Here is a 25,357-nt window from a genome sequence, read left to right on the forward strand (position 1 = left end):
CAGACTACCATCTGGTGATGGTGGATTATCAATAATGTATTCCATTGTCCTGCAATTCAATAAGCATATCTATAGCTATCTAAAAGTGTTTGTCCCTTAGGCTTATTATAACAGGATATGAAGTATAGGTATATTGAACTCCCGACTCCTGGGTCTTTGCAGCCAAGATTCTATCCACAACCAAAAGAACCTTTATGACCCTTCGCCGTCATAATTTTTATATATTCATCATTTCGAACATCTTATAATATCACCACATTTGGTAAAATTCCATTGATTACAAGAGATATCCAAATACTTGACTTATAAAAGACAACACAAGACCAGGTTCAGTTTAAAATTTGAGTTTTTTTAATGAACACTCTCTGACGATACACACCTGTAACAATGATGACGGATGACTTATAAACCATTCTCATGCTCTCCGTTCATTACATAGCTCATTACCTGCCGTCACTCTCATTAATTAAAAATCTGACACCCTATTTATGCGTTAAGCATGTCCGTTGAAAGCCACTGCATTCTGGTCAGTGCATATAAGGATATATATAATGTCATCCAAAAAAACTTGACCCGCAGCCAGCTGGCTTTCGCCACCTCTACTCCCTAAACTTTAACAATAATGCAGTAGAGTCAAAAACTCGCATCTTATATATAATTTGTAGGAAAAACATTTTATCACAGATATATCTAGTTTCTGTGATCTCAGGACCCTAAAGTGAAACAAATTCCCAGTTTCTAGGGCTATTTACATGTACAAAGAATACATTCCCAATATCACAATGACTTTTTATTAGTATATATATGCTATCGAAGATCTAGGTGTATATAACAACAGGTAATAAGGGCAGGCTTGATGTGTAATGCATTACACATCCTAAAGTATATATCACATAGGTACATATGTATAGATAAGGTATTTATATAAGTATTTAATTATTAAATGTACAGTCCTGTTTGTAAAATTTTACAAGCATGTTATTATTAAATATTATTCAGAGGAAAATATTTAGTTTTTCTCTTCATCATATTTTGAAAACGTTTAAATGATTTGATAAATTCATAATGAAAGCCAAATTTTGACTTAAAGATATATAAATAATTACAATCAAAATAGTGCAATTGCCATGCATATATATTCATCTGTACAAAACTATAGACCACACAAAGTTAAAAATATTTGTGTTTCTAGTATTTAAATTAAACCTCACAAATTTTACACATCGTAATTAAGAGATTCCTGGTTATACTTATTTCAATTAATTACAGATTTTATTTATGTATGGTGTAATTTGTAAACTTGGACTCTACACTATACCTATACTATGATTCAGATTTTCCACCCAGTGATCGCGATCAAGTCACAGAGAAAAAGAAACCCAAAATACGGGATTGAAGAGACAAAATCATTGTCCGAAGACGACTAGTTTGTAGCAATTGATCACTCTGAAGACAAAGATGCCACTTACAACAAAAAGTGAAAATATACCAACTATATATATATATAACCGACTTGATTTTTTTACATCTTATAACATAATGTATTCGCATGAAGTCTGTCAACATTTTCATTCTAAAGAAAGAATATGTTAAGTCCTATCTTGCAAGCTAAGATTTATTTAAATGACAGCTATATATATATGTGTAGTAATTGGATTCATTTTTTATCTAATACTGCAATAATTAAAGTGATCAATTGCATAATACAATATACATTTAATCTTATAGAGTATTACATCAGGAAATTTAATGTAAATTAAACAGATCCTCTCACATATTCTGTTAAATTATTGTTCAAATCTCACGCATATCATTATGACCATTTCTTCATTATAGTTCAGAATTTATGACCATTTCTTTGATTCATTAGAGTTCAGAATTTATGAATATGTCCAAATTTCAAAAAACAGAGATCAAATTCAAACTGTGCAGGGGTTATTGTAATTTTTTTATCAGAAAATTAATTATAAAGGAAGCATTAATATTCCTATAGTATATGTGATGTTCCTGTATATATATATTATAATTTGTGTGCATCTATAGCACAAACTAAAATACTTTTATATATCACAACCTTACAGAAATCATAATGTCTATATATTCATAAAACCTATTTAATTGAAATTCACAAAAAAAGCTGGTACATCTTGTAATTGACAACAGGCTATTTATATAGATTAATTATGCACAGTAATTCAGCTACATAACATAAAACTTGTATTGTATTCAAATAACAAGAATATTATATACAAAACACAATTTTACTAGCTACAGTAAAACCTGTGATGTAATCACCTTAAACATATGACAGGCATATTCAATGTTGATTTGAAAAAAAATAATACAGTTTTCTTCTGATTACAAGCAATAGGATACTGTATGTAATTATATATATGGAACAGTGCTTTATTTAAGAGTTACTTCCCTTCCACAAGGCTGAATAATGTTGGTTCAAAATAGAATTTCTGAATAGTGGCTGGGCAAAAAATCCCTCAAATCTTCAAAATAAAATACTAAGGTTTTATGAGGAATTATTTATAAAGCTCAAAAATGTTTTGTCATTTGACAAACAGGAATATCACTACAATAATGCACATGGTATGGCAATATTGAAAGGTATTTACAACTTCCTGCATCGTTTGTAAATTACACATTTTGGCACTTGTAATCTTACAAATTTAACATGTTTTTGTACAACATCAACTATAATATTTAGCATTCAACAAACTTATATAAGTTCAAACCATTTTTTCCAACAATTAAAAAAGTCTACCCTTTGTAGACTTTTTGTTTGTGCACATCTTAATGTGTAGTGTGGTACACATTTAAAGGTGAAAATTTTACAACATGTATTTATATTAGCTTACGTCTCTCAATGGTGTGATGGAATCCACATCAAACTGATGTTCAATACATCTAAATCAAATTAAAATGTTCAAAGGTAGATCCTACATGTAAACTTCAAATGCTACACATTCATATAAGGACAATTACATGTATTTTTTACATTCAATTTACATTTTAGTAGGACCTGACCTTCATAAACATTTCTGTATCATCCAACCTTATACAACGCACCAATTGCAATTGCAACATCCCCATACTTTATCAAGTTCCGACCATCACCTACCACACTTAAAAACAACTATCGCACATGTAAAGCATGTGCATATATTTCCTTCGTCACAATTTTTAGTTTTAGCCATCACTGAAACTTTTGACAATTTAACCACTCAGGATGTATATAATAAACCTTCACCAATATGGCACACTTGTGTCCACTCTGTTCCAACAAGCAAACTTCGTCCAAGAGTCCACATTCTGTAAAATATCGCCTTTCTTGTTGTTACGATGTTCATGAGGAAGTTTGTGAGAGGCATCGGTGACATCTAAACTCTCAAAGTTTGCAGACACAATTCCATAGTTTTTACAGTTATTACTATCCCAAAATTGCTGAGTTTTTACATCAAAACACACTGCAAACTGAATGCTTTTGCTCCTATCGAAATTGGTAGGAACTTCAATTTCAAAAGAGAAAGTATCGAAAAGGTTTCCACTTTGTTTCGAAGAATTTGGCACGTAAGTTGCCACAATATCTTCAGAGGTTTCCCAGGAGTCAAACGTGCACCTCACAAATACATGCTTTTCAAACGAAATGTTTTTCACTTTGACTGTCCCAAGAACATTGTAATCGCGAAGGATTACATTTTCCAGGGACAAATTGTTGTGTTCCAAGCGATCTCTGAATGCAAGGTAGTCTGAAGCTGGCTGCTGAAACTGAAGAACGAGCGGAGGCTGTTCTGTTACACCTGCTGTAGCTCCTTGTGTGAGGGACGAGATGATATCTGGTCGCAGACGAGGTGGCATGTGTGAGGGCTCGGTCATGATTTTCACTGTGGCTAAAGCTAGTCCTTTATGGTCTGCGAATGAGACCTTTTTCTTAGTCTTTCCTGGTGATGGAGACTCTGACCTTGATGAAGACTCTGACCTTGATGAACTGCAAGATTCACAGATATCTAACTCATCCTCCCGATCACTACAAGAGCCAATATATTGGTTAATTATTGGCTTTAATGGCTCTTTACTTTCATTTGGATCAATCGAAGGATCCTCAAGTTTTGTAAAGTCCTCATTTTTAGATTCAAAAGCACATCCCCGATTCCATGAATCTCCCCTCGGAACAAAGGCCGAGGTAAGGAACTCGAAGCTTGAGGCCGGCGGACTTGAGGATAGGAGATATGCTGATAGATCAACCGGCATGGTTTTCAGCAGGTAGTTAGCACCAGGTAATACTGACTTCAGCATTAGTGTATCTGAAAAATATAAAGGTAAAGCAAATGTCAGTTAATCATAAATATTTTATTTTTGTAGCAAAACAAGATAGATTACAGGGATTACTTTAGGCTACAAATTAAAGTAAGGAATCCCCTTATACTAATTTTGCTATTTTGACCAAAATACATTTTACAATTTTTTTCAATAAGAATTTTTAGAAATGTGTATATTTTCCAAAAGTGATAATCCCCTGATTTACATACATATATAGTCGTATTAAAGTAATACAAAATTTATTCAACCTTTTTGCACTGTATGTATAAAAACAGATCATTTTCACTTATGATATATCAGTAAAATATCAAATGTATCAACTATGACAGTTTCTTTTTTAGGGTTTGGTATAAGCAAAACAGCAGTACATGAATGTCTGAATTAGTTGTGCAAGAGCTCAGAGAGACTTGGTTCATTTTGAAAAGTAACCTCTCATAGTCAGATTGCTACTTACAACTTGTGTTAGGGCATTTGAGATATTTCAGATGAGGATTTTAAAAGACTTCTGCATTGAATGCCAAACGACTAAATCAACATTGGTTGATCATTACACAACCATTGCAAATTACAATATAATGCACTTTCACATTCAATTAAGTGAGTACATTAACTTTCCATGGACTAAATTGTGGTACACAGTTTATCAAATTGTCAACAATTTTATAAACTAGCTATAGGCTTATTATTTAACTATTACTCAACATATTTATAATTTTGAAGCCCTACTACAGTAGGCTAATGCGCACATTTTGCTGAGAATTCATGCATGGTTGTCATTTAGCAGTAATACCATAATACAAAAAAGACATGTCCCATCCCAAATAGGGTACAATGACATTACTATACACAAGCCAAAGATCTATATAGTCTAAGAAATATTGCTAATATGGATCTCTGGACAAGGAAAGAGGCCAGGGGTGATGCAATGTGCAAGCCACCGCAAAATTCCACTATAACTGTTAGTACACAGTGGGCCGGACTAGAAAATTAAAATAATTTAAAAATAATATGTAAACGACATTCTTAACATAATTATGGAATCAAGGTTACAGTCTATGTAACGTATAATAAAATCCTTTTTCATTATATTAGCAATCAGGCCCAGTCAGACCATTGACCTATCCCACGACAAAAACTCCCTTCGATCGCCAGTCAAAAGGAGTGCAACTGTCAGAACTCAAAAATTATACAAGCACAATATCATAATTTTAAAACTCACCGTAATGTTACCCTTCTTAATAAGACAAAATCTGACCACCTTTCATTCACATATATCCTGGAAAACAACTATTCTCAGCATTACTCCTCACTACAATAAGGCTTGTCCTCATATGTACGAGTACAAAAACACACCGGTCCGTATTGGTGTCAAGGTCTTTCATAATTTTCAGGCAAGCCTTAGGTTACCCAATCAGAGATGGTCTACTACAGCATTTTGACCAATCAACATGCTCAGCTCTCTCGATCATGTGATCAGCTGCTTGGCAAGTGGAAATCCCCTCGTGAAGGTCGAACCATGACACGTGTGTACTACTTTGCTTTGTGCAATGTCAAAACAGCTGACAGTGGCATGTTGATCATGTCCAGCTATTGTTGGTTGAGACAGCACTGCTCTGTAGAATACTACAGGCTGATGAAATACTTGCATTTTGAACAACTAATCTACTGTGGTCCGGACAAATTAAAAATTCAAATGATATTTAAATGAAATCACGGAATTAGATTATAAATCTTCAATTCAAGTCCTTGTTAAAATGAAAAGACGTAAATAATTACGTATGATATTTTCCACGTGTTAAATTGATGTACTGAGTTGAAATAGATCCCAATTCGTGTGTTTGATTGTTTTTAAATAAATGAATTTCTACTAAAAAAATAAATTCGTCATAGAATCTAGACTATATGGTTTTATCCAGGGACATATATCTTAATTATATATTTCCGTTTTGTGTGAAAGCACGGGATTTTACATGATTACAGAACCAGACATGCGAATAAAATACTAGACTAACTTTAATTAATTAAAAAACATCTTATTTTACCTTAAGCAGTCAAGTCGAATTATGGAATTCTATACAAAAAAAAAAAAAAAAAAAACCTTCTTTAAACAGTAAAAAAACCCTGTATAAACCCCATCGTCTTACAGAAATTTGCTTGACGCTAGTTTACATATTGTACTAAAATACTTCATACCTGATGTCGTTAAAATTTTACCACTTGAGAGATTTTTTTTCCATTTAATTGAAATCTGACGAAAAATAAACCCTTTATATGTAGATAGGTAGGCCTAGCATAGAACCTTTTTTTTGTGTGCGAAAAAATATAAATCAACAGTTCATATTTAGTTTAACTTGATATTCTACATTATACTCTCCGGTGATTCAAACTTGATGGATACAGAAAACAAAACAGTGACTACAACTGTACAGAATTTTATATTTTAAGAGGTTCGAGTAAATATATACATATATATATATCTACTCTAATTAATTATCTCAATCGAAATTAACTAATGTAATTATATATATTTATGTCCTACAAATTTTCTAAACTGACATTGCTGTCAATCACTATTGAACCCTTCGTTAAAATAAATACTTTTTATTACTATTTTGAAACAGTGTTGGTAATTCAACTTATATTTAATACTATGGCCAAACTTAAAGAGGGAAATAGATTAATAAAAGCTTTAAGCTTTTTTCCAAAACCTTCATAAAAGTTTATTTTCATCTTGTAATATATATTCATGATTTAATACAAAATTATAAAGCTGTTTAAACTTCAAACCCGGACTGATATCAGAGGCCAATATAAAAATAGATATCGTAATTAAGGCCTCTACTGATACAGAGTCCAATTTCAGAGTCTATCATGCTCACAGGGACCCGATAAATTCCCTGGCTAGTGCGCACGAGACTGTAACAAATTCTCAGGTCCCCGTGATTATGTAAATATGACCTATACACTCTCGCTCTCCAAGACCTCACATTAATTTCGTCTTCACATTAATCTTACTGCTGATGTCATTCCAAGAGGACACGATGTTTTGCCGTTAATTAATATTCTCAGCAGTAATGATATTGTCACGTGCTGGCTACTCCAAACTTTATCTGTACACGTGTATCAGAGACACGTGTTCATCTCTCGTGTGTGACCGCGACACACCCCCATAAAAAAGGTGATGTGTACACATGTTACATATATTGTACCTAAGTGTCAGATTGAAATTTTCAACGTTGATCTGTACTAGGTATATGCATAATCTGTTTTGGTAATATTTGACGAACCGTACATTTCACTTTATTATAAAAATCACGGACTAATTAACTAAGTATGGTATTCCAGTTTATTATTTTTTTTAAATTGTAGGTCGGTGTATTAACTGTATCATTTTGAAGCAAGCGTTGCACGAGTACAAATGTAATTACATGGGATCGAAAAAATGCTTATTTTAGTCAATTAGACCAGCTGACGAACAGCTAATTAAGAAATCTTAATAAATCTATAATTAAGAAATTTTAATAAATCTATAATTAAGAAATTTAATATAAATCTATAATTAAGAAATTTTAATAAATCTATGTCAGAATGTCTAACTCCGGTGTCAGGGTCAGAGGAAACTCGGGCTATGTATTTTGTCGCGAAATTGATTAAAACAATAAAAGCCAAATATTTTATAGAAATTTGCGTAACACTAAGTTTCTATGACGTTTTATGACATATATAACAAATGTACACATATGTAGCTATTTAATGAATATGCATGATCAGATCCGTTATCGGAGCTAAAAATAACCGTAGAGGTGTGTTGCCGACAGACAGGTCACACACAACTAATTATCTTAGTGACTCCATTCCTGCTCATTTGAAGTTCAAATGGCGTGAATTTCATTATCAAATTAAAGTTTAAATTTTTCGTAACCCGATAAATGATGTTATTTGATAGGTTTAATGATAATTATTTAAAAGCACACGAATAACCGGTAGCCCTGATATTTACAGTGAACGGGGGAACCCCCTACTTGGGGAATTCCTTCCTTTATACACCTGTATTTTAAACGTAACTATTAATTTCCCAAGAAAACTTCAGAAACACGCTTTCTTTAGGGATTTGGTTTAGTAAGCGAAACATGATTAGCTGAAATACTTGTGTGAGACCTAAGATGGACTTTGTACAAATTTCCAGTCCAAGGTCTCATATATTTAGTTTGTAGAAAGTCTATGTAGCAGGCGATTGCATAATTCTCCTTATCTTAAAACGGACAAACTTAGGAATTAAACAAAATTAAGGATAGCAATCTAAAACGGATACATAGCATGCTGCAACTTATGTGATCCGCCTCAAATTAAGTATACAGAACGGGAAAATGGTATTAAAAGCAACAATTTCCCCTATATGACGTTTAATATCTTTCAAGAAATACCGGTAAAAATATCTATAAAAATTAAAAAGTATGGCTACTCTCCCGAAAAATCGAATTGTTAGCAACCATGACGGCTGTAGGGGCGCACTTGATCACTTTTATTCCTGCCCAATCTTCAAATGGAGCATGCGCAAATAAGGACAAAGAGTATCCCGGAAATGGATTCCGAGATACATTCTCTCGGAAATACAATTAGCTTTGTCCGCTTGATTGATATGTTATGATATATTCCGAGTGATTGATCAATAACCTATGTAAATAGTAGCTAACTGCCTCACACAGCCTCAGCAAGGGACAGACTCTAAAACTCAATTGGAGGAGTGTCGGACTGGTAAGTCAGATGTCATGGGTTTAATCCATAGCGGGTCATTACAATGTAAAGACAATGTATGGTGGCTCATATACATTGGCGCTCAATTAGGGACCCCGAGGAAAATACCAAAAGCATAATTGTTACTGTACCTCTGGAAAACTCGAGGACGGCTTCTTTTCTGAAGCAGGAGCATGGAATACTAGCCGATCCATACTGTGTCGGCGAGAAATAAGCGTCAGGCCAAAAAGCCAGCGGTCACGGGTTTGATCCGAAGCGGAAACAATAAATATGGGGGAGGAGAATTACAACGATCAGATCGGGACTCGAACCTGTGACCTCTTATCTTTAGACGGTAGCTCATGCCATTTCAGCTACCTCCCAGTCCAGTTCCGCGATACACATCAATTTAGATTTCGGAGAAGGAACTGTACCCGCAATCGGAAAAAAAAACATTCGGGTCTTTCCGTCATATGTGATATGACGGAAAGGCCCGAGTGGATTTCCGATTGCTGTACCAGGTTACCGTAATCTGAACATGGACACAAAGCCAATTGTTCAGCCGAAGATATGACGGTTGTATACTTAATATATTGAGGATCAGCCGAAACTTATCAGTTAACACTTCAAACCACTAAATCCCCTAGGAGTGTCCGACTGTCGCACACGGAAACTTACTTCCGGAACAACGACTTCCGGTTAACCACTCGGTAGCCACACCACAGCTTTAAACATGACCAGGTTTAGCACAATCGTGCTTTGTCATTATGGACACTTAATGAAATGTAAACATATCTTATCGACCATGCTTTATAATCAATTCTAACTGGTCTAGTATCAATTATGCCAAATACATGTAGTTGGTAGGATATTTGCAGACGTAATACTCCAGATTAGAACCACCTGTGCATTATAAATATACGGTGTCACGCAACACAGAAGTTTTACACTGCATGCTCAATGGAAACCTTTGGAGAGAAAAACAAAACTGTCTACAATTTTGAACTTTACGTGTCCTTTAAAAGTAACGCATAACCCTGCTTCTCGGGACCCATGGCGATACTTACAATATACTACCTCAATATGGTAGCCTTCTTACAAGGTTAAGGATAGGTCGGATACTAAACATGTCATTTCGAAGCTTTCAAGCTACGAATCGAGAGAGTTCATTGTCACAGCGGTAGACATCGACACTATATTTTTATTGCACTGCACGCGAATTTTACAGAAAATCAATAGCACATGTACTTGATAACAAGAATTCCACGGAAGTGAAGGTGTCGCCTGTGTATGCGAATAATTAAAGGGTCATAACCCTTTAAAATTAGGACTTGAATAAAAAAAAACAATAACAAACTTGTCCACAGTATTATGGTAACGAACATTCTATTTTCGCAAAAAAAATTAAAGGGCTATAACTCTTTTAAAAAGGTCCGAATACATTTGGTTAACGAACTTGTCCACAGTATTATGGTAACAAACCTTCCCATGCAGTTTCAAAGTTAATCCAGTAATAATTATTCAAGTTATTGAGTGGAAACCATTTTCGCAAAAAATTAAAGGGCCATAACTCTTTTAAAATGGTGCGAATAAATTTGGTTAACGAACTTGTCCACGGTATTATGGTAACGAACCTTCCCATGAAGTTTCAAATTAATCCTGTAATAATTATTCAAGTTATTGAGTGGAAACCATTTTCGCAAAAAATTAAAGGGCTATAACTCTTTTAAAAAGGTGCGAATAATTTTGGTTATCGAACTTGTCCGAGCTATCATGGTAATGAACCTTCCCATGAAGTTTCGAATTAATCCGTTCTAAACTACTAAAGTTATCGCACGAAAACCATTTTCCGGACGACGCCGACGCCGACACCGACACCGACGCCGCCGACGCCGCCGAAAAGTAATACCTATATGTCTCCTTTTTCAAAGGCGACACAAAAATGACGAATGCTTTCATTTAACACACCGATATAAGAAAATTGTATGCTTTTAACCATCGCATTGTCAAACTATGCACATTAATTATTCGTAGAAAGAGATTTAATATAAAATGAAGAATACTGAAAATTTAGAATTTACATAAAAGAAATGCACAATAAGCTATCATTTTAAGATTTTATAAAATAATCAATTTTCAATAAATTAGTTATGTTCATAAAATCGTAATGCCAATTTAAATACATGTACCTTGTCTGCAGAATGAAGCAGGAACTACCTTGCTCCAGCGCTTGGCCAAACAACAATGGCGAAACTAACTATACACACGTAATTTAAACCTATACCGAATGTCGGGGTCTTCATCGTTCAAGGACACTTGTTGGCTCCGTAAACAGGTAAATCCTCGCCGTGTGTTACGTTCATACTGTATCTTGCACCTTTAAGATAATGCTGTAGGTGTTAACTGTTTTAGATATTTCGTCCGTTCGACAAAGCAATGTCAATATTGATATTCTCGAAACGCAACATCAGGATATAGCTTGCTAATGAGCCAGAACCACAGATCTTCTGAAATTACACAATACGGATCGCTGCCTGGTATATCTAGATAAAAGAAACACCCTCTACATCAAGCTGAATGATTTTCCAACTGAACTAATATAAGCAAATTTAGGAAATATTACAATATGATCTGCATATCATAATAACTATAGTTGAATTCATTTGCAGAGAAAAAGCGCGCACAAACGCATAAATCATTACAAGCATATCGTGATTGACCCTTGACACCGATGACATCATTCTTCCACGACCATGCCAATACGTGAGGGAGAACATGTCCATATTCGCTGTCACTGTTGTACGAACAGTTAGTCCGAGTTTCCTCTGACCCTGACACAATTAGGGCTAACGAACAATATAAGATAATACTTGTTCCGTTACCCAGCAATATGACTTCTATACCTGCGTGAATACAGTGTACAGATGTCAAGCGGAAACGGATGATGTGTCCTTACACATGCAGAATGAGTATACCCGCTACTTCCTCCCTACTCCTATTGTTTAGATACTCAAGTTTTTGTTACATGTTGCCAAATTTATTATAGTTAATTTATCCATTTCTTCGTCGAAGATGTATTTAATACCACTTCCGGTTCATGATCAATTCATTTTGAACATCGCGATTCAAGCAGGAAAAAAATATTGAAATTACAATAATCTAAAAAAAAATTAAAAAAAAAAAAAAAAAAATGTTTCAACCTTTTTGCCAAATATTGTCTAGATAGCAGACATATTGTAGAGACCTTTATTTATCAAAGACTGCAAATATACGACAAATTTACAGAAAATATATAAAAATATGCAAAGCGGGAAATGCACGAGACATTCACTGGAACAAAACAATTGATTGAACGTTCTGTTTCGTTTCTGATCAATTCTCATCTGTAAATGGTGCCAAAACGTACCTTTTACGATGTGCATTTCCTGACAAAACCAAGCCTGCTCTGTCTACCGTCTCGCTCAATAATAAATGACTGTCACGTACTTACGCGAGGTTTTGCCTATTGACAATGGCCATCCAATGGCTGACACCAGTGTGATGCGGATACAGAATTGATGAGTCAGCGTCTTTTCCTTACATACATCATTAGGTTACTGACAAAATAAAAATCGAACGCGTAATGTATATGTATATCTACAGGAAGAGAGACTTAGTGCATCGCCCCGGCCGCATATCGATATACAGAAAAAATACCAACATTGTACTGAATGACGTCTCGATCGATAGGACGTCATGCCGTCACGCTGTATCATCTAAAACACTTATGTGAGCTGTCGGGTCAGATACAGGGCATGTCTCCTGAAAGGTCTTGGATGTTGCCGAAGCGGTCGCGGTTAGCACCAAAACTTCAACAAAGGTGTATGAAGGAGTCGAAATATACGTGCGAACATCCATGTCGCGTTCTGTTTGAGACCAGTTTGTTTGTTTGTTTGTTTTTGTTTAACGTCCTATTAACAGCCAGGGTCATTTAAGGACGTGCCAGATTTTGGAGGTTGAGGAAAGCCGGAGTACCCGGAGAAAAACCACCGTCCTACCAAAAACTGGTCACTTCAATCTATGATTGACGACGATAATTTAATAAAAGATTAGATCTTAAGTTACCGAGAATCAAGGCGCCAAGTATGAAAACATGCATGTTCCATCAGTGGATTCCGCTGACGATGTATAGATTGTTTACAGGGAATTATCGAGAACAGAACCCTTTGATGTCGAAGTTGGAACAGTATCGACAGTCGTGTTTCATTATTAATGTGTGAAACAAATAGGATTGTTCTGTCCATTTGCTGTGTACATGTAAACTGATATAGGGGATTATTGAACTTAGTTCTATGGTATATCTGACAATACTTTCAACCCAGAATGGTGTGCCTAATTCAATTTACTTTACTCCTGTTTTTTATTGCGAAAAGCTGGAGTAGTTTGGACAAAGGTACAATGCAATTCAATTGTATTTACGTCATCACTGTTTTATGCTTGAACAATAGCTAAATTAAATAAATAAATACAAATGAAACTTTTGTTGTATATATAATTCATCCATATACACCACACGTCGTAATTACAAACGCACGCTAGCCCGAGTTTCCTCTGGCCCTGTCACCATGTCTGGTGTATAGCCCCTACACCAGATATGGTGACAGGGCCAGAGGAAACTCGGGCTAGCCCCTACACCAGACATGGTGACAGGGCCAGAGGAAACTCGGGCTAGCCCCTACACCAGACATGGTGACAGGGCCAGAGGAAACTCGGGCTAGACAGACGCGTGGTGACTGTAACGCCTCATAACAAGGGGACAGAAACATTACGTCATATTGTCTTCTCGACTGTTTCAATCACACATTGGTGGAAGGTGTAGTAGGATTAGGAATAAATTGAACATGCACTTTTTAAGTCTTGACGTTGACGATGTTTTTGTTAGAAAATAATTTGGCAGACTTTGCATCTGTAAGCTTGATGCAGGTTGATAATTAAGCCATCGCTCTAATATACATACACATACATATATACACATACAGTATATAATATAGTAACACAGATGACGAAAGAAGACAACTTTATGACTCATGCCCTGACCGGGTCTCGAACTCACGATCTACGGCACCCAAACGCTTAGCCAGAAATACCCACAGCTTATACCACTGCGCCACAGCCACGATATTTTTACACGTTCTTAAAAAAAACATTTATATATAAGTATGAAATTCTATCACACCACATTTTGAACATTTTCATGTTGGTTCTAACACTCTTCGCGGTAAAGATCGATGTAAACATTTAAACATGTTGAGAAAAACTGACCGGGGTGGGACACAAGAAAATAACAGAATATGAATCAACTTGACGAAGCTATATTAACAACTCATAGTAATTAAGGCGATGTTCGATAATGATTGAATAATCCTTATTGTATATATCAGACCATGGTATAACCATTGTATGTATTGTAAAGACATGGAGTCATCACTGCAGATATACAGACTGAGAGAATGGCGGAAGGGAATTACTAAGATATATCAATAATTAGAACAAGAGACAGATGATTACGACGAAAGGACGATACAAGTGATGGAATAATGTCTCGGGTTGTAGAGAGTGACGTCATAGAGACGGTGGCTGTATCTCGAGAAAGAGAGGATAACGGCACGAGGAGGCCGTACGTCGATATAAAGAGATTGGAGATACGAGAGAAGAAGTCGTATCTCGACATTCACAGTGGAGAGCGTCGTATTTCGAGCTTGAGAGGATTGTGACACGGGGGAGAGCGTCGTATCTAGGATGGAGAGAAATACGAGACGAGGGGGCCGTATCTCGAGATAATGCGACTGAGGACACGGGAAGGAGTCGTATCTCTTGAAGGGGATGATGGTGATACGAGGGAGGGAGTTTGATGTCGAGACGAAAATATTGAGGACATGAAAGTACAAGTCTCATGTCGAGATGGACAGATTGACAACACAAGGCGCCGTATCTCGGTAAAAAGATATTGACGAAACGAGGAGGGAGTCGTGTCTCCAGATTGAATTGACGTTACGAGGGAGTGAATCGTATCTCTCGAGATGGAGAGATTGACAACACGAGGGACGGAGTTACATCTCGAGATGGAGAGATTGACAACACAAGGGACGGAGTTACATCTCGAGATGGAGAGATTGACAACACGAGGGACGGAGTTACATCTCGAGATGGAGAGATTGACAACACGAGGGACGGAGAGATTGACAACACGAGGGACGGAGTTACCTCTCGAGATGGAGAGATTGACAACACAAGGGACGGAGTTACATCTCGAGATGGAGAGATTGACAACACGAGGGACGGAGTTGTCTCTCGAGATGGAGAGATTGACAACACGAGGGACGGAGTTACCTCTCGAGATGGAGAGATTGACAACACGAGGGACGGAGTTACCTCTCGAGATGGAGAGAGTGACAACACGAGGGACGGAGTTACCTCTCGAGATGAAGAGATTGACAACACGGGGGACGGAGTTACATCTCGAGATGGAGAGATTGACAACACGAGGGACGGAGTTGTATCTCGAGATGAAGAGATTGACAACACAGGGGACGGAGTTACCTCTCGAGATGGAGAGATTGACAACACAAGGGACGGAGTTACATCTCGAGATGGAGAGATTGACAACACGGGGGACAGAGTGATTGACAACACGAGGGACGGAGTTACCTCTCTAGATGGAGATATTGACAACACGAGGGACGGAGTTGTCTCTCGAGATGGAGAGATTGACAACACGAGGGACGGAGTTGTCTCTCGAGATGGAGAGATTGACAACACGAGGGACGGAGTTACCTCTCGAGATGGAGAGATTGACAACACGGGGGACGGAGTTACATCTCGAGATGGAGAGATTGACAACAAGAGGGACAGAGTGATTGACAACACGAGGGACGGAGTGATTGACAACACGAGGGACGGAGTTACATCTCGAGATGGAGAGATTGACAACACGGGGGACAGAGTGATTGACAACACGAGGGACGGAGTGATTGACAACACGAGGGACGGAGTTACCTCTCTAGATGGAGATATTGACAACACGAGGGACGGAGTTACCTCTTTAGATGGAGAGATTGACAACACGAGGGACGGAGTTACATCTCGAGATGGAGAGATTGACAACACGAGGGACGGAGTGATTGACAACACGAGGGACGGAGTTACCTCTCGAGATGGAGAGATTGACAACACGAGGGACGGAGTTACATCTCGAGATGGAGAGATTGACAACACGAGGGACGGAGTTACATCTCGAGATGGAGAGATTGACAACACGAGGGACGGAGTGATTGACAACACGAGGGACGGAGTTACCTCTCGAGATGGAGAGATTGACAACACGAGGGACGGAGAGATTGACAACACCAGGGACGGAGTTACATCTCGAGATGGAGAGATTGACAACACGAGGGACGGAGTTACCTCTCTAGATGGAGATTGACAACACGAGGAACGGAGTTGTCTCTCTACATGGAGAGATTGACAACACGAGGGAAGGGGGCACATCTCGAGATTGAGAGATTGGTGACATAATCCGGCATAACATGCAAGCCATCAGAAATCCAGGGAAATTTCGAGAGAGTTAGGAAACTCAGGCTAGGTAGTCATTAGAACGAATATTCATACCCTGCCTACACTGCATCTGTCAGAAATTGTCCGTTCGTCGTCCAGAGCTATGTTATCGCAGCTAGGTAGTCATTAGCCCGAGTTTCCTCTGGCCCTGACACTATGTCTGACCAGACATGGTGTCAGGGTCAGAGGAAACTCTGGCGAAGTAGTGATATCTCGAAGCGGAATTCGCGATTCAAGTCCGAGATATTATTATATAATACACGTATGTATATGTTTCACGTGGCTTATAAATAGCATACAGATATATACGTTTCTGTACTGAACTATCTTGTCACGAGTGTCCCAGATATAATACATCTGAATTTTTACTAACGTTATACATGTTTTTCATTGCAAGCTCACCATTATCAATATATATATATAATTGTCAAGTAGTAATAACGACAGTACAGACAAGTAAATTGTCGAATTTTCGAGACAATCTGCCCCTTTATCAAGACACAGTGTCCTTTTAACTTTGTCTTGATAAAGGGGCAGATTGTCTCGAAAATTCGACAATTTACTTGTCTGTACTGTCGTTATTACTACTTGACAATTATCTATTTCTAGTAATACGCATCCAATATTTGTTTGTTAGGATCCAGTACCTAAATTGGATTATACCGTCTTTATTACTAACTAGACCCTAAATATAAACGAAGCAAATCCATAACATTATCACTGGCCAATTACTACTTGACAATTATAAAAATATATATACATTGCATATGGACCGTCATTCGGAAAATCGTGCCAGGCCCCTGTGATTATTACAGTGAATACAATTTACAAACAGCAGAAATGTCCAGGAAGTTAATCTAGCACCATGAAACGTCTAAAATGTGTTAAACAAACTAGATTATGTCGAAATACATCTTATTCTTACAACTCAATTGCATGTGTCCCATGAGTTACAAGTCTTTATGAAATGTTATTTCATATTTTGCAGTTCATCTAGTATTTCTCTAAATGTAAATTTGACTCACCTACGCCGAGCAGTTTTTACATACATCTTGCCCATAAAACTTGGTAGCAATGTCGATGATATAATTGTCTATGTTCGTTAAATATCCCATGTAAACAGCATGAATGGACGATTGTCAGCTCGCCACACTTCACACCATACCTATGTCGGGCACTGAACCTCGCAACACGGAAAAATGTGAGCACAGCTCGGACATCTAGTCAAAAACAATAGGTACCCGCGCGCATCGGTGGGCATTAGTGACGGACAGGTATAGACTGCAATAACATGTTGGGTTTTTTTTAAAACGAGATATGGTGATTTTCAGAATAAGATAACACTAATCATGTATCAATGTAGTCTTAATAGGAATTTACATGTATTTTAATGTGAAAAAAAAATGTTCAAGATAGCATTGCCCGGATCTTACCTACGTGAAGCAGACGACACATGTGCAATACATACTGATACTGGTTACCTTTAAAAGCTGCAAGCTATCAGCTGAATACACATACAAATGTTTCACATTTCTGCACAAATTACGTAATAGTCACGACACCTGACTATATTAGGCCGTTTTCGTTTTTGCGGTCCAAACGGTTGGACCAGTTGGCCCGCTGTTGTTCGTTTGTGAAATAAAGACGGACCTGGTGATTTTATATTGTAACATTAGCAGGTCCGTCAAGATAATATGTTTGAAATAATACATTTAAAAAACTGATGAACCGGTTTGTCCGCATAAATGAAGCGGCCCTGGTTTTTAAATAACAGAAGCGAATTTAATCAACCCATATACGTACCGATGTCCTTATTACACTCCTCTCACTACCCGACGACCACGAACAATTTTTAACTTTTCAACTTTGTATATTATTCCTATTTACAAAAATACAACGTATAGAGAACATATATACAACATTCAAGAAATAAAATATATCTGTTTATTACATTTTTATCATAGAGGACTTAAATTATTTAGAATTTAATTAACTAGAAGATTTAAATATAGAAGACAAAACATATAACATTTTTAAACAGTACGCTGATAAATTTACATAAATTCCGTCAAGTTTTGATATTGGTAGAGTTAATTAGCTGTCAAGATTTAACAATATCATGTATAGAATAAAAGTGTCTCTTAATATATTATTTTCGTTCAACAGTCACAAATTGACATTTTTGCAGTTTCTACAATGAATTTATGGTTACTTGTTCTAGATTTATAGCGAGAGAATCGTGGAGATTGTACTTTTTTTTGTACGAGTCCGCATAACCTTTTCAAGTCCATTGTTTCAAAAGGGATACATTTTTATCTGAAATTATTGAAGTCACCGCGGCGATGTGCACATTCATTGGTTGCGTTTCAAGCAACACTATATACTGTAAAAATAACTGAATAAAAAAATAAATCAAAGAAAAAAAAATGGATGATACAGGGACATAAAAAAAAGATTGATAAAAAAATTAAATGTTAGAATAATTTTTTTTATCACACGAGAGTTTGACAATTTCTACGGATCATTGAAAACTAACGTCAATGACGTCACCACAGCTGGAAGAGTTCAAGGTCGACATCTTAGTGACGATTGTCTATAAAAAAAAACTGGTGCCAAAAAAACATAAAGTATGCATGCTGAAGTTTGCTAACACAAAAAAGGTCAGGGTTAAGGTTAATTTTAAACTGACGTCATACAGACCAAATAGTGAGTCGCCAGACAGGCATTGTTAGGAGATCCGATGGTACCATCGAGTGTTAGTCTATCGGCCAGTCAACACGCCGTCCGGGGTAAAAAAATATACCACTAGTTTAGGACGGGATAATGAAGTAATGACATTATCTATTTATTATAAATACCAATATCTGGAAGATTGTCAAATGTCATGACAAAACGTGATTTAATTTAATATTACACAAGTTTGTTTTTACCTCATTTCGTGTCTGTATAATACGGTTAGGGTTTTATACGAAAAGCTGTGTAGCGGTATGCATTTGGTCACGTATACAAAGTATATATTATCTACATGTAGGCCTATGTAAGGTTTATACAAAACACGACCTAGAATACCGTGCCCGGGGGTGGGGATGGCGGCTGGGTGGGTGGGTGGGGAGGGGGTTAGTGTGTATTACGAATCGAATCGAACCCGGGACCTTTTACCTAACTGGTGTAACGCTCGCAACAGGGACTTGACGAATTCCCAACCCCAGGTCCACACAGGCATACAATTGTATACTGTTATAGACAGTGGTTTGGGAACTCGCGCCAAGTCCCCGTGCATGGTGACGCTAGCGACTAGACTTCAACCATTATCAAAATACACATAATAATTATTGATGATCTGTTTCTTAATCAGATTGGATATTTGATTAGTCGCGGATCGCACCAGGACATCCACACGGACTTGACAAGCCCCTATGAAGACATCTTGCTTATTAATCGAATATTCTTCCAAATTCAACTTATGTGAAAAATCCTCGATCCCTCGACGAGCTGGTAGCCAGAAGTGGATAGTATTTTTACCTCTGTGACACGATGGAAAACACTCCAAATTCTCCAGGGACAACAATGGTGCTTATGGGAATATTTCTCTGTCCTTCCATTGCACAAAGATCGAATAAAATACCACTGTCGTATTTTAAACTTCTACCATATGAACGAGATACTACCATTTTAAACAATGATGGTCTATGGTCTATCTGTGAATGTAGGCTTAGTCTATAGTATTTTATATATGCCAGTCTATACCGGGTTGACTTATATATCTGACCACTGTCCATCGCGTGGTCAAGCGGCCACAGGCACTCCTCGTGTCACCGGACAAACTCGGGTCATTTCAATCCCGTAGCCCAATCATTTTGTAGGCTGTCACAACACCATTTGTTCCATGTCTACTTAAACGTAATTTTATCATAAATCTCGTGTTCACCTTTCGTCACGAGGTCCCATGAGCTTATCCATCACTCGTCTGGCTAGTTGTAGTGGCTGGATAGGACCCTAAAGTACTTAAAATACCAGCAAGTCTACGAAGGAACCTGTCTATAGCCTTATTTAAACGACAATCGTTCTGTAACGATCTCGTACCGAATATAACGAGACCCGATTTATAAGCAACCATATCCAACAATTGAGGATTATAATTGACTGAAAAGAAGTTATGTTTTTTTTTATCTGTTTAGAAAGTGGAGATAGTAAGGTTTACATAATAGCTCAATCGCAACATTTCAGGGAAATTTCCGGCAATCCTCGGAAATCGGAGTTCCGAGGTTGTCGGAAATTTCCCTAAAATGTTGCGATTGTCACACAGTTTGGGATTTCCCTTTAGGCTAGTGGTAGGATGTTTGCCTAAATTGAATGAGGGGTCGCTAGTTCGAGCCTCTATGTGGGCAAGACGTTTCATTACTCCCTCCTATTACAATTTAAAAGAGTTATTAAGGTAAAGAAGGAAAAATTGCAATGATGGGTTTGGTCACAGTTAGACAGTATTTATCCAGAGTAAAATTATTCGTTATGAACCACTAAGGCCACATGTAGGTCACAGAAAATTCATAATTGGCAATAAATAATCCAGCTCACATTTCACATTTCGATCGTATTGGAACAAGTATTACCAAAAGGCGTTTAATGAGTATGAAATCTACAGATATAGTCGCTTTAATGAGTATGAAATCTACAGTTATAGTCGCTTTTATGAGTATGAAATCTACAGATATAGTCGCTTTAATGAGTATGAAATCTACAGTTATAGCCGCTTTAATGAGTATGAAATCTACAGTTGTAGTCGCATTAATGAGTATGAAATCTACAGATATAGTCGTATTAATGAGTATGAAATCTACAGATATAGCCGCTTTAATGAGTATGAAATCTACAGTTGTAGTCGCTTTTATGAGTATGAAATCTACAGATATAGTCGCTTTAATGAGTATGAAATCTACAGTTATAGTCGCTTTAATGAGTATGAAATCTACAGATATAGTCGCATTAATGAGTATGAAATCTACTGATATAGTCGCATTAATGAGTATGAAATCTACAGATATAGTCGCTTTAATGAGTATGAAATCTACAGTTATAACCGCTTTAATGAGTATGAAATCTACAGTTGTAGTCGCATTAATGAGTATGAAATCTACAGATATAGTCGTATTAATGAGTATGAAATCTACAGATATAGCCGCTTTAATGAGTATGAAATCTACAGTTGTAGTCGCATTAATGAGTATGAAATCTACAGATATAGTCGCTTTAATGAGTATGAAATCTACAGATATAGCCGCCTTAATGAGTATGAAATCTACAGATATAGTCGCATTAATGAGTATAAAATCTACAGTTATAGCCGCTTTAATGAGTATGAAATCTACAGATATAGTCGTATTAATGAGTATGAAATCTACAGATATAGCCGCCTTAATGAGTATGAAATCTACAGATATAGTCGCATTAATGAGTATAAAATCTACAGTTATAGCCGCTTTAATGAGTATGAAATCTACAGTTGTAGTCGCATTAATGAGTATGAAATCTACAGATATAGTCGCTTTAATGAGTATGAAATCTACAGATGTAGTCGCATTAATGAGTATGAAATCTACAGATATAGTCGCTTTAATGAGTATGAAATCTACAGATATAGTCGCTTTAATGAGTATGAAATCTACAGTTATAGTCGCTTTAATGAGTATACAATCTACAGATAAAGTCGCTTTAATGAGTATGATATCTACAGTTATAGTCGCTTTAATGGGTATGAAATCTACAGATATAGTCGCTTTAAGTGAGAAGGTATGGTCCCACTCGATCCCGTAAAATGGCAGCACGTTTATTCAATATCAGGATACAGAGGAAACATGGTCATGCTCAAGCATGTATAATCCTACTCAAGCTATACCGGATAATATATGACCACTGGTCAAACACTTAGGCCACTAAAGCGACATTTTACAGTCTCACTCGATCGAAAGTAGGTTGCACAAGGACAAAAGGTCATTAAAGAATGGATTTCAGGGAAAGAATACGTCATAAAATCACAGAATAATAACACAAATATTGACTTTGGTTACAACATGACGTCAGATAACTATGTAGATCTAAGTCCAGGGTTACAGACACTTTGACCAGATCTTTGAAAAAGGGCGATAACTACGGTCAAACTTGGACCACAGCCCGGGACCAGCTTCTATCGAAGATAGGAGTGATACTTCACGACACACAAACAAGCTAACAAGGTTACCAATTATTTTGACAAGATGACGCAAAGCAACGACAATATGAATAATTTGTCAGTAAACGAAGACAGATTAATTTTGACTAGCTTATTTATGATCACTCTCGGCTGGAAATCAGTCTGGTTTGGGGATCCTGACATACAAGTTGATATTGGCGAGGCATTTCGACGACACAACTTCATTATGCCACCAGGAACGAAGGCAATATCTAATTTAATGTAAAAGTAGAGAATATAAGGTCGCCTAACTAGTTCAGACTATTGGGAATTTCCCTTTAATCTGGGGCCTACATGTTCGTTTACGCGGACAAACCGATTCGTCAGTTTTCAAATGTGATTTTTCAAACATTTTTTTTTGAAAGACCTGCAAATGTTAATTCAGGTCTTGAAAGTCTTTGTCAAGGCTCGTCTGAAATCAATATAAAATCACCAGGTCTAACTGTCTTTATTTCATAAACGAACAACACCGGTCCAACTGATCCAACCGTTTGGACCGCAAATGTGAAAATTTGTCTCGAGAGCGAAAGGTTGCTAGTTCGAGCCCCAGCGCGGGCAGGGTATTTTCATTACTCCTTCCTATTACAATAGTATCCCCAATTACAATAGACAATGAATTCATTGTTTATGACCTACAGGGCTGTAATTACTAGTATTGCAACACCCGAAACTGTCTATCACACCTCTCAAGTATTCACAAAAGGAGGGAGACATCTTCTATCAGCTAGGTACCGTGTACTTTAAGGGGTATGTCTAGTCCTATATTAGAAAATGGCCAGATTTCTGGCTATTATTTAATATAAGACTAGACATGCCCCCGTGGTGTACTAGTTTAAGAATCAAGATTATGTTCACGCATAAAGGTGGTTTGCTTACGTTAAAAAGGGACTGGAATATTTAAAACAAAAATAAACAGTTATATCAAATAATATATTGATTTGAATCTTCTAAAAATTTTAAGTACTTACATAATGTAATTGCATAAAAGAGCGGAGAAACGAATACTCGGCATATCATGATTCGACCCGTCTCATTTGTTTAAGAAATATTATCAATGGTTCAAGGAGTAGAAAATGCACGCTTTAAAAAAATAGCAAATCCCTGTGGGCTGCCTACAACGAAAACAGCTTACCTTGTTTTCAGCAACGTCCATCCAGATCCTGTGCAAACCGAACTGCAACTGCCGGAGTTGACAGGAAATAAACACTTATTGATTGCTGCGCATGCGTCACTTTTTCGATGTAGGGCTGATGTTGACGATTCTTAGTCGGCAAAGATGTAGACTGAATTGAAATTGTACATGTCGTATTTTAAGCACGATTTGGAGCTCTATTTGTGTCAGACATTTATATGTACAGTTTGTACTGGAAATACGATCGATCTAGCACCATTACATAAGAGTTACATGCATAAATAATTTGCTGGATTAAAAATCACACAGATCTATATATGGTGTGTACCTTGCACGACTTATTGTCTCGTGGGTATCGTGCATGATTTGAATTAAACATTTATCGGAACTTGTCTCGAGAAAAAAACAAAAATTCGATACTGATAATGCATCACGTAAGATATTATACAAGCTACCATATAAATTATGTATGGCTATGAACATTACTTAGATGATACTAATAGTTTCGATATTAATCCTAAACCGGCATTACTATGCAGACACGGGGGCCGGATGCTTGATATAAGACACATACTGAAATAAATATATTTTGTCATGTTTTTTTTTGCGTTTTAAAAACAATGAATTGACCGACTGTGAATCTTCAATCTAATTAAAATCTAGATGGTCATTATCACTACGTTACAGGAACATCTAACAACATCCCATAAGGGGTCACGTCAGGGTGACCTTTTGGATTAGCGAATCAAATGACTACTTCCAGAATCTTGGAAGTGAATTTTATATGTCCGAATTAGCATGACTAGAATGCATAGCTTGTATAATCTGTCAATTTAATTTAAGTCATTTCGTCCCATAAAGCATATAACTATATACTGTGCCGAAATGGTTTGCTTCAGATGCATGCTGTGACGAAATGTTTTGCTTCGGTAATATCGACAAAATGCCAATTCGCCATGAAAAAGAAATCTCGGAGGTCATCAGAACGTGACCCCTTATGGGATGTTGTTAGATGTTCATGTAACGTAGTGAGAATTACCATCTAGATTTTAATTAGATTGGTGAATCTTCGGATTAACACTAAAATAGGTTACACGACCACAGGGATTACATGAACCATAGGTACGTACCGGTTATAATAGTTTTCTTGCTAAAGTAAAGCGACCCAACGTATAGTCACAAGCGCCTGTGGTAAACGGATTTTCGCTGTAACTTATTTTTAATTGCTGTAGGAGCGAAACACATTTTTAAAGTACTAATCACATTTTAATTGGGGAGGTGATTGTTTACAGAAAATATAAACATTTTTTTAGAGTCGGCGTCAACTTCTCATCAATTTACTT

General features: G+C 36.7%; 2 protein-coding genes across 6 annotated transcripts; one reads left to right on the top strand and one right to left on the bottom strand.

Annotated features, from left to right (window-relative positions):
- Positions 1-328: 328 nt before the first annotated feature.
- LOC117339177 (protein phosphatase 1 regulatory subunit 3B-like) lies at positions 329-24,101 on the bottom strand. Of its 5 annotated transcripts, none has more exons than XM_033900622.1 (2): positions 24,015-24,101; positions 329-4,313 (listed from the first exon to the last, which is right to left on the bottom strand). In XM_033900622.1, exon 2 carries the CDS (start codon positions 4,303-4,305, stop codon positions 3,256-3,258), a length of 1,050 nt encoding a protein of 349 aa, XP_033756513.1. In that variant the 5' UTR covers positions 4,306-4,313; positions 24,015-24,101; the 3' UTR covers positions 329-3,255. The 5 variants fall into 5 exon arrangements, with proteins under 5 accessions (XP_033756513.1, XP_033756515.1, XP_033756510.1 ...); XM_033900624.1 differs by lacking the exon at positions 24,015-24,101 and adding an exon at positions 17,682-17,841; XM_033900619.1 differs by lacking the exon at positions 24,015-24,101 and adding an exon at positions 12,470-12,585.
- On the top strand, positions 14,640-16,525 carry LOC117339742 (sericin 1-like). The gene is made up of 2 exons (XM_033901457.1): positions 14,640-14,790; positions 15,123-16,525. The coding sequence occupies exons 1-2, from the start codon at positions 14,640-14,642 to the stop codon at positions 16,523-16,525; spliced, it is 1,554 nt and encodes a 517-aa protein (XP_033757348.1).
- Positions 24,102-25,357: the final 1,256 nt, after the last annotated feature.

Source organism: Pecten maximus, chromosome 12, assembly GCF_902652985.1.
Source record: "Pecten maximus chromosome 12, xPecMax1.1, whole genome shotgun sequence".
In the NCBI taxonomy this organism is placed as follows: domain Eukaryota; kingdom Metazoa; phylum Mollusca; class Bivalvia; order Pectinida; family Pectinidae; genus Pecten; species Pecten maximus.

Coding starts and splice junctions, on each gene's coding strand:
- LOC117339742 (XM_033901457.1), top strand. CDS start 14,640: ATGTCTCGGGTTGTAGAGAGTGACGTCATAGAGACGGTGGCTGTATCT. Junction 14,791..15,122: donor CATTCACAGTGGAGAGCGTC/GTATTTCGAGCT, acceptor GTATCTCTCGAG/ATGGAGAGATTGACAACACG.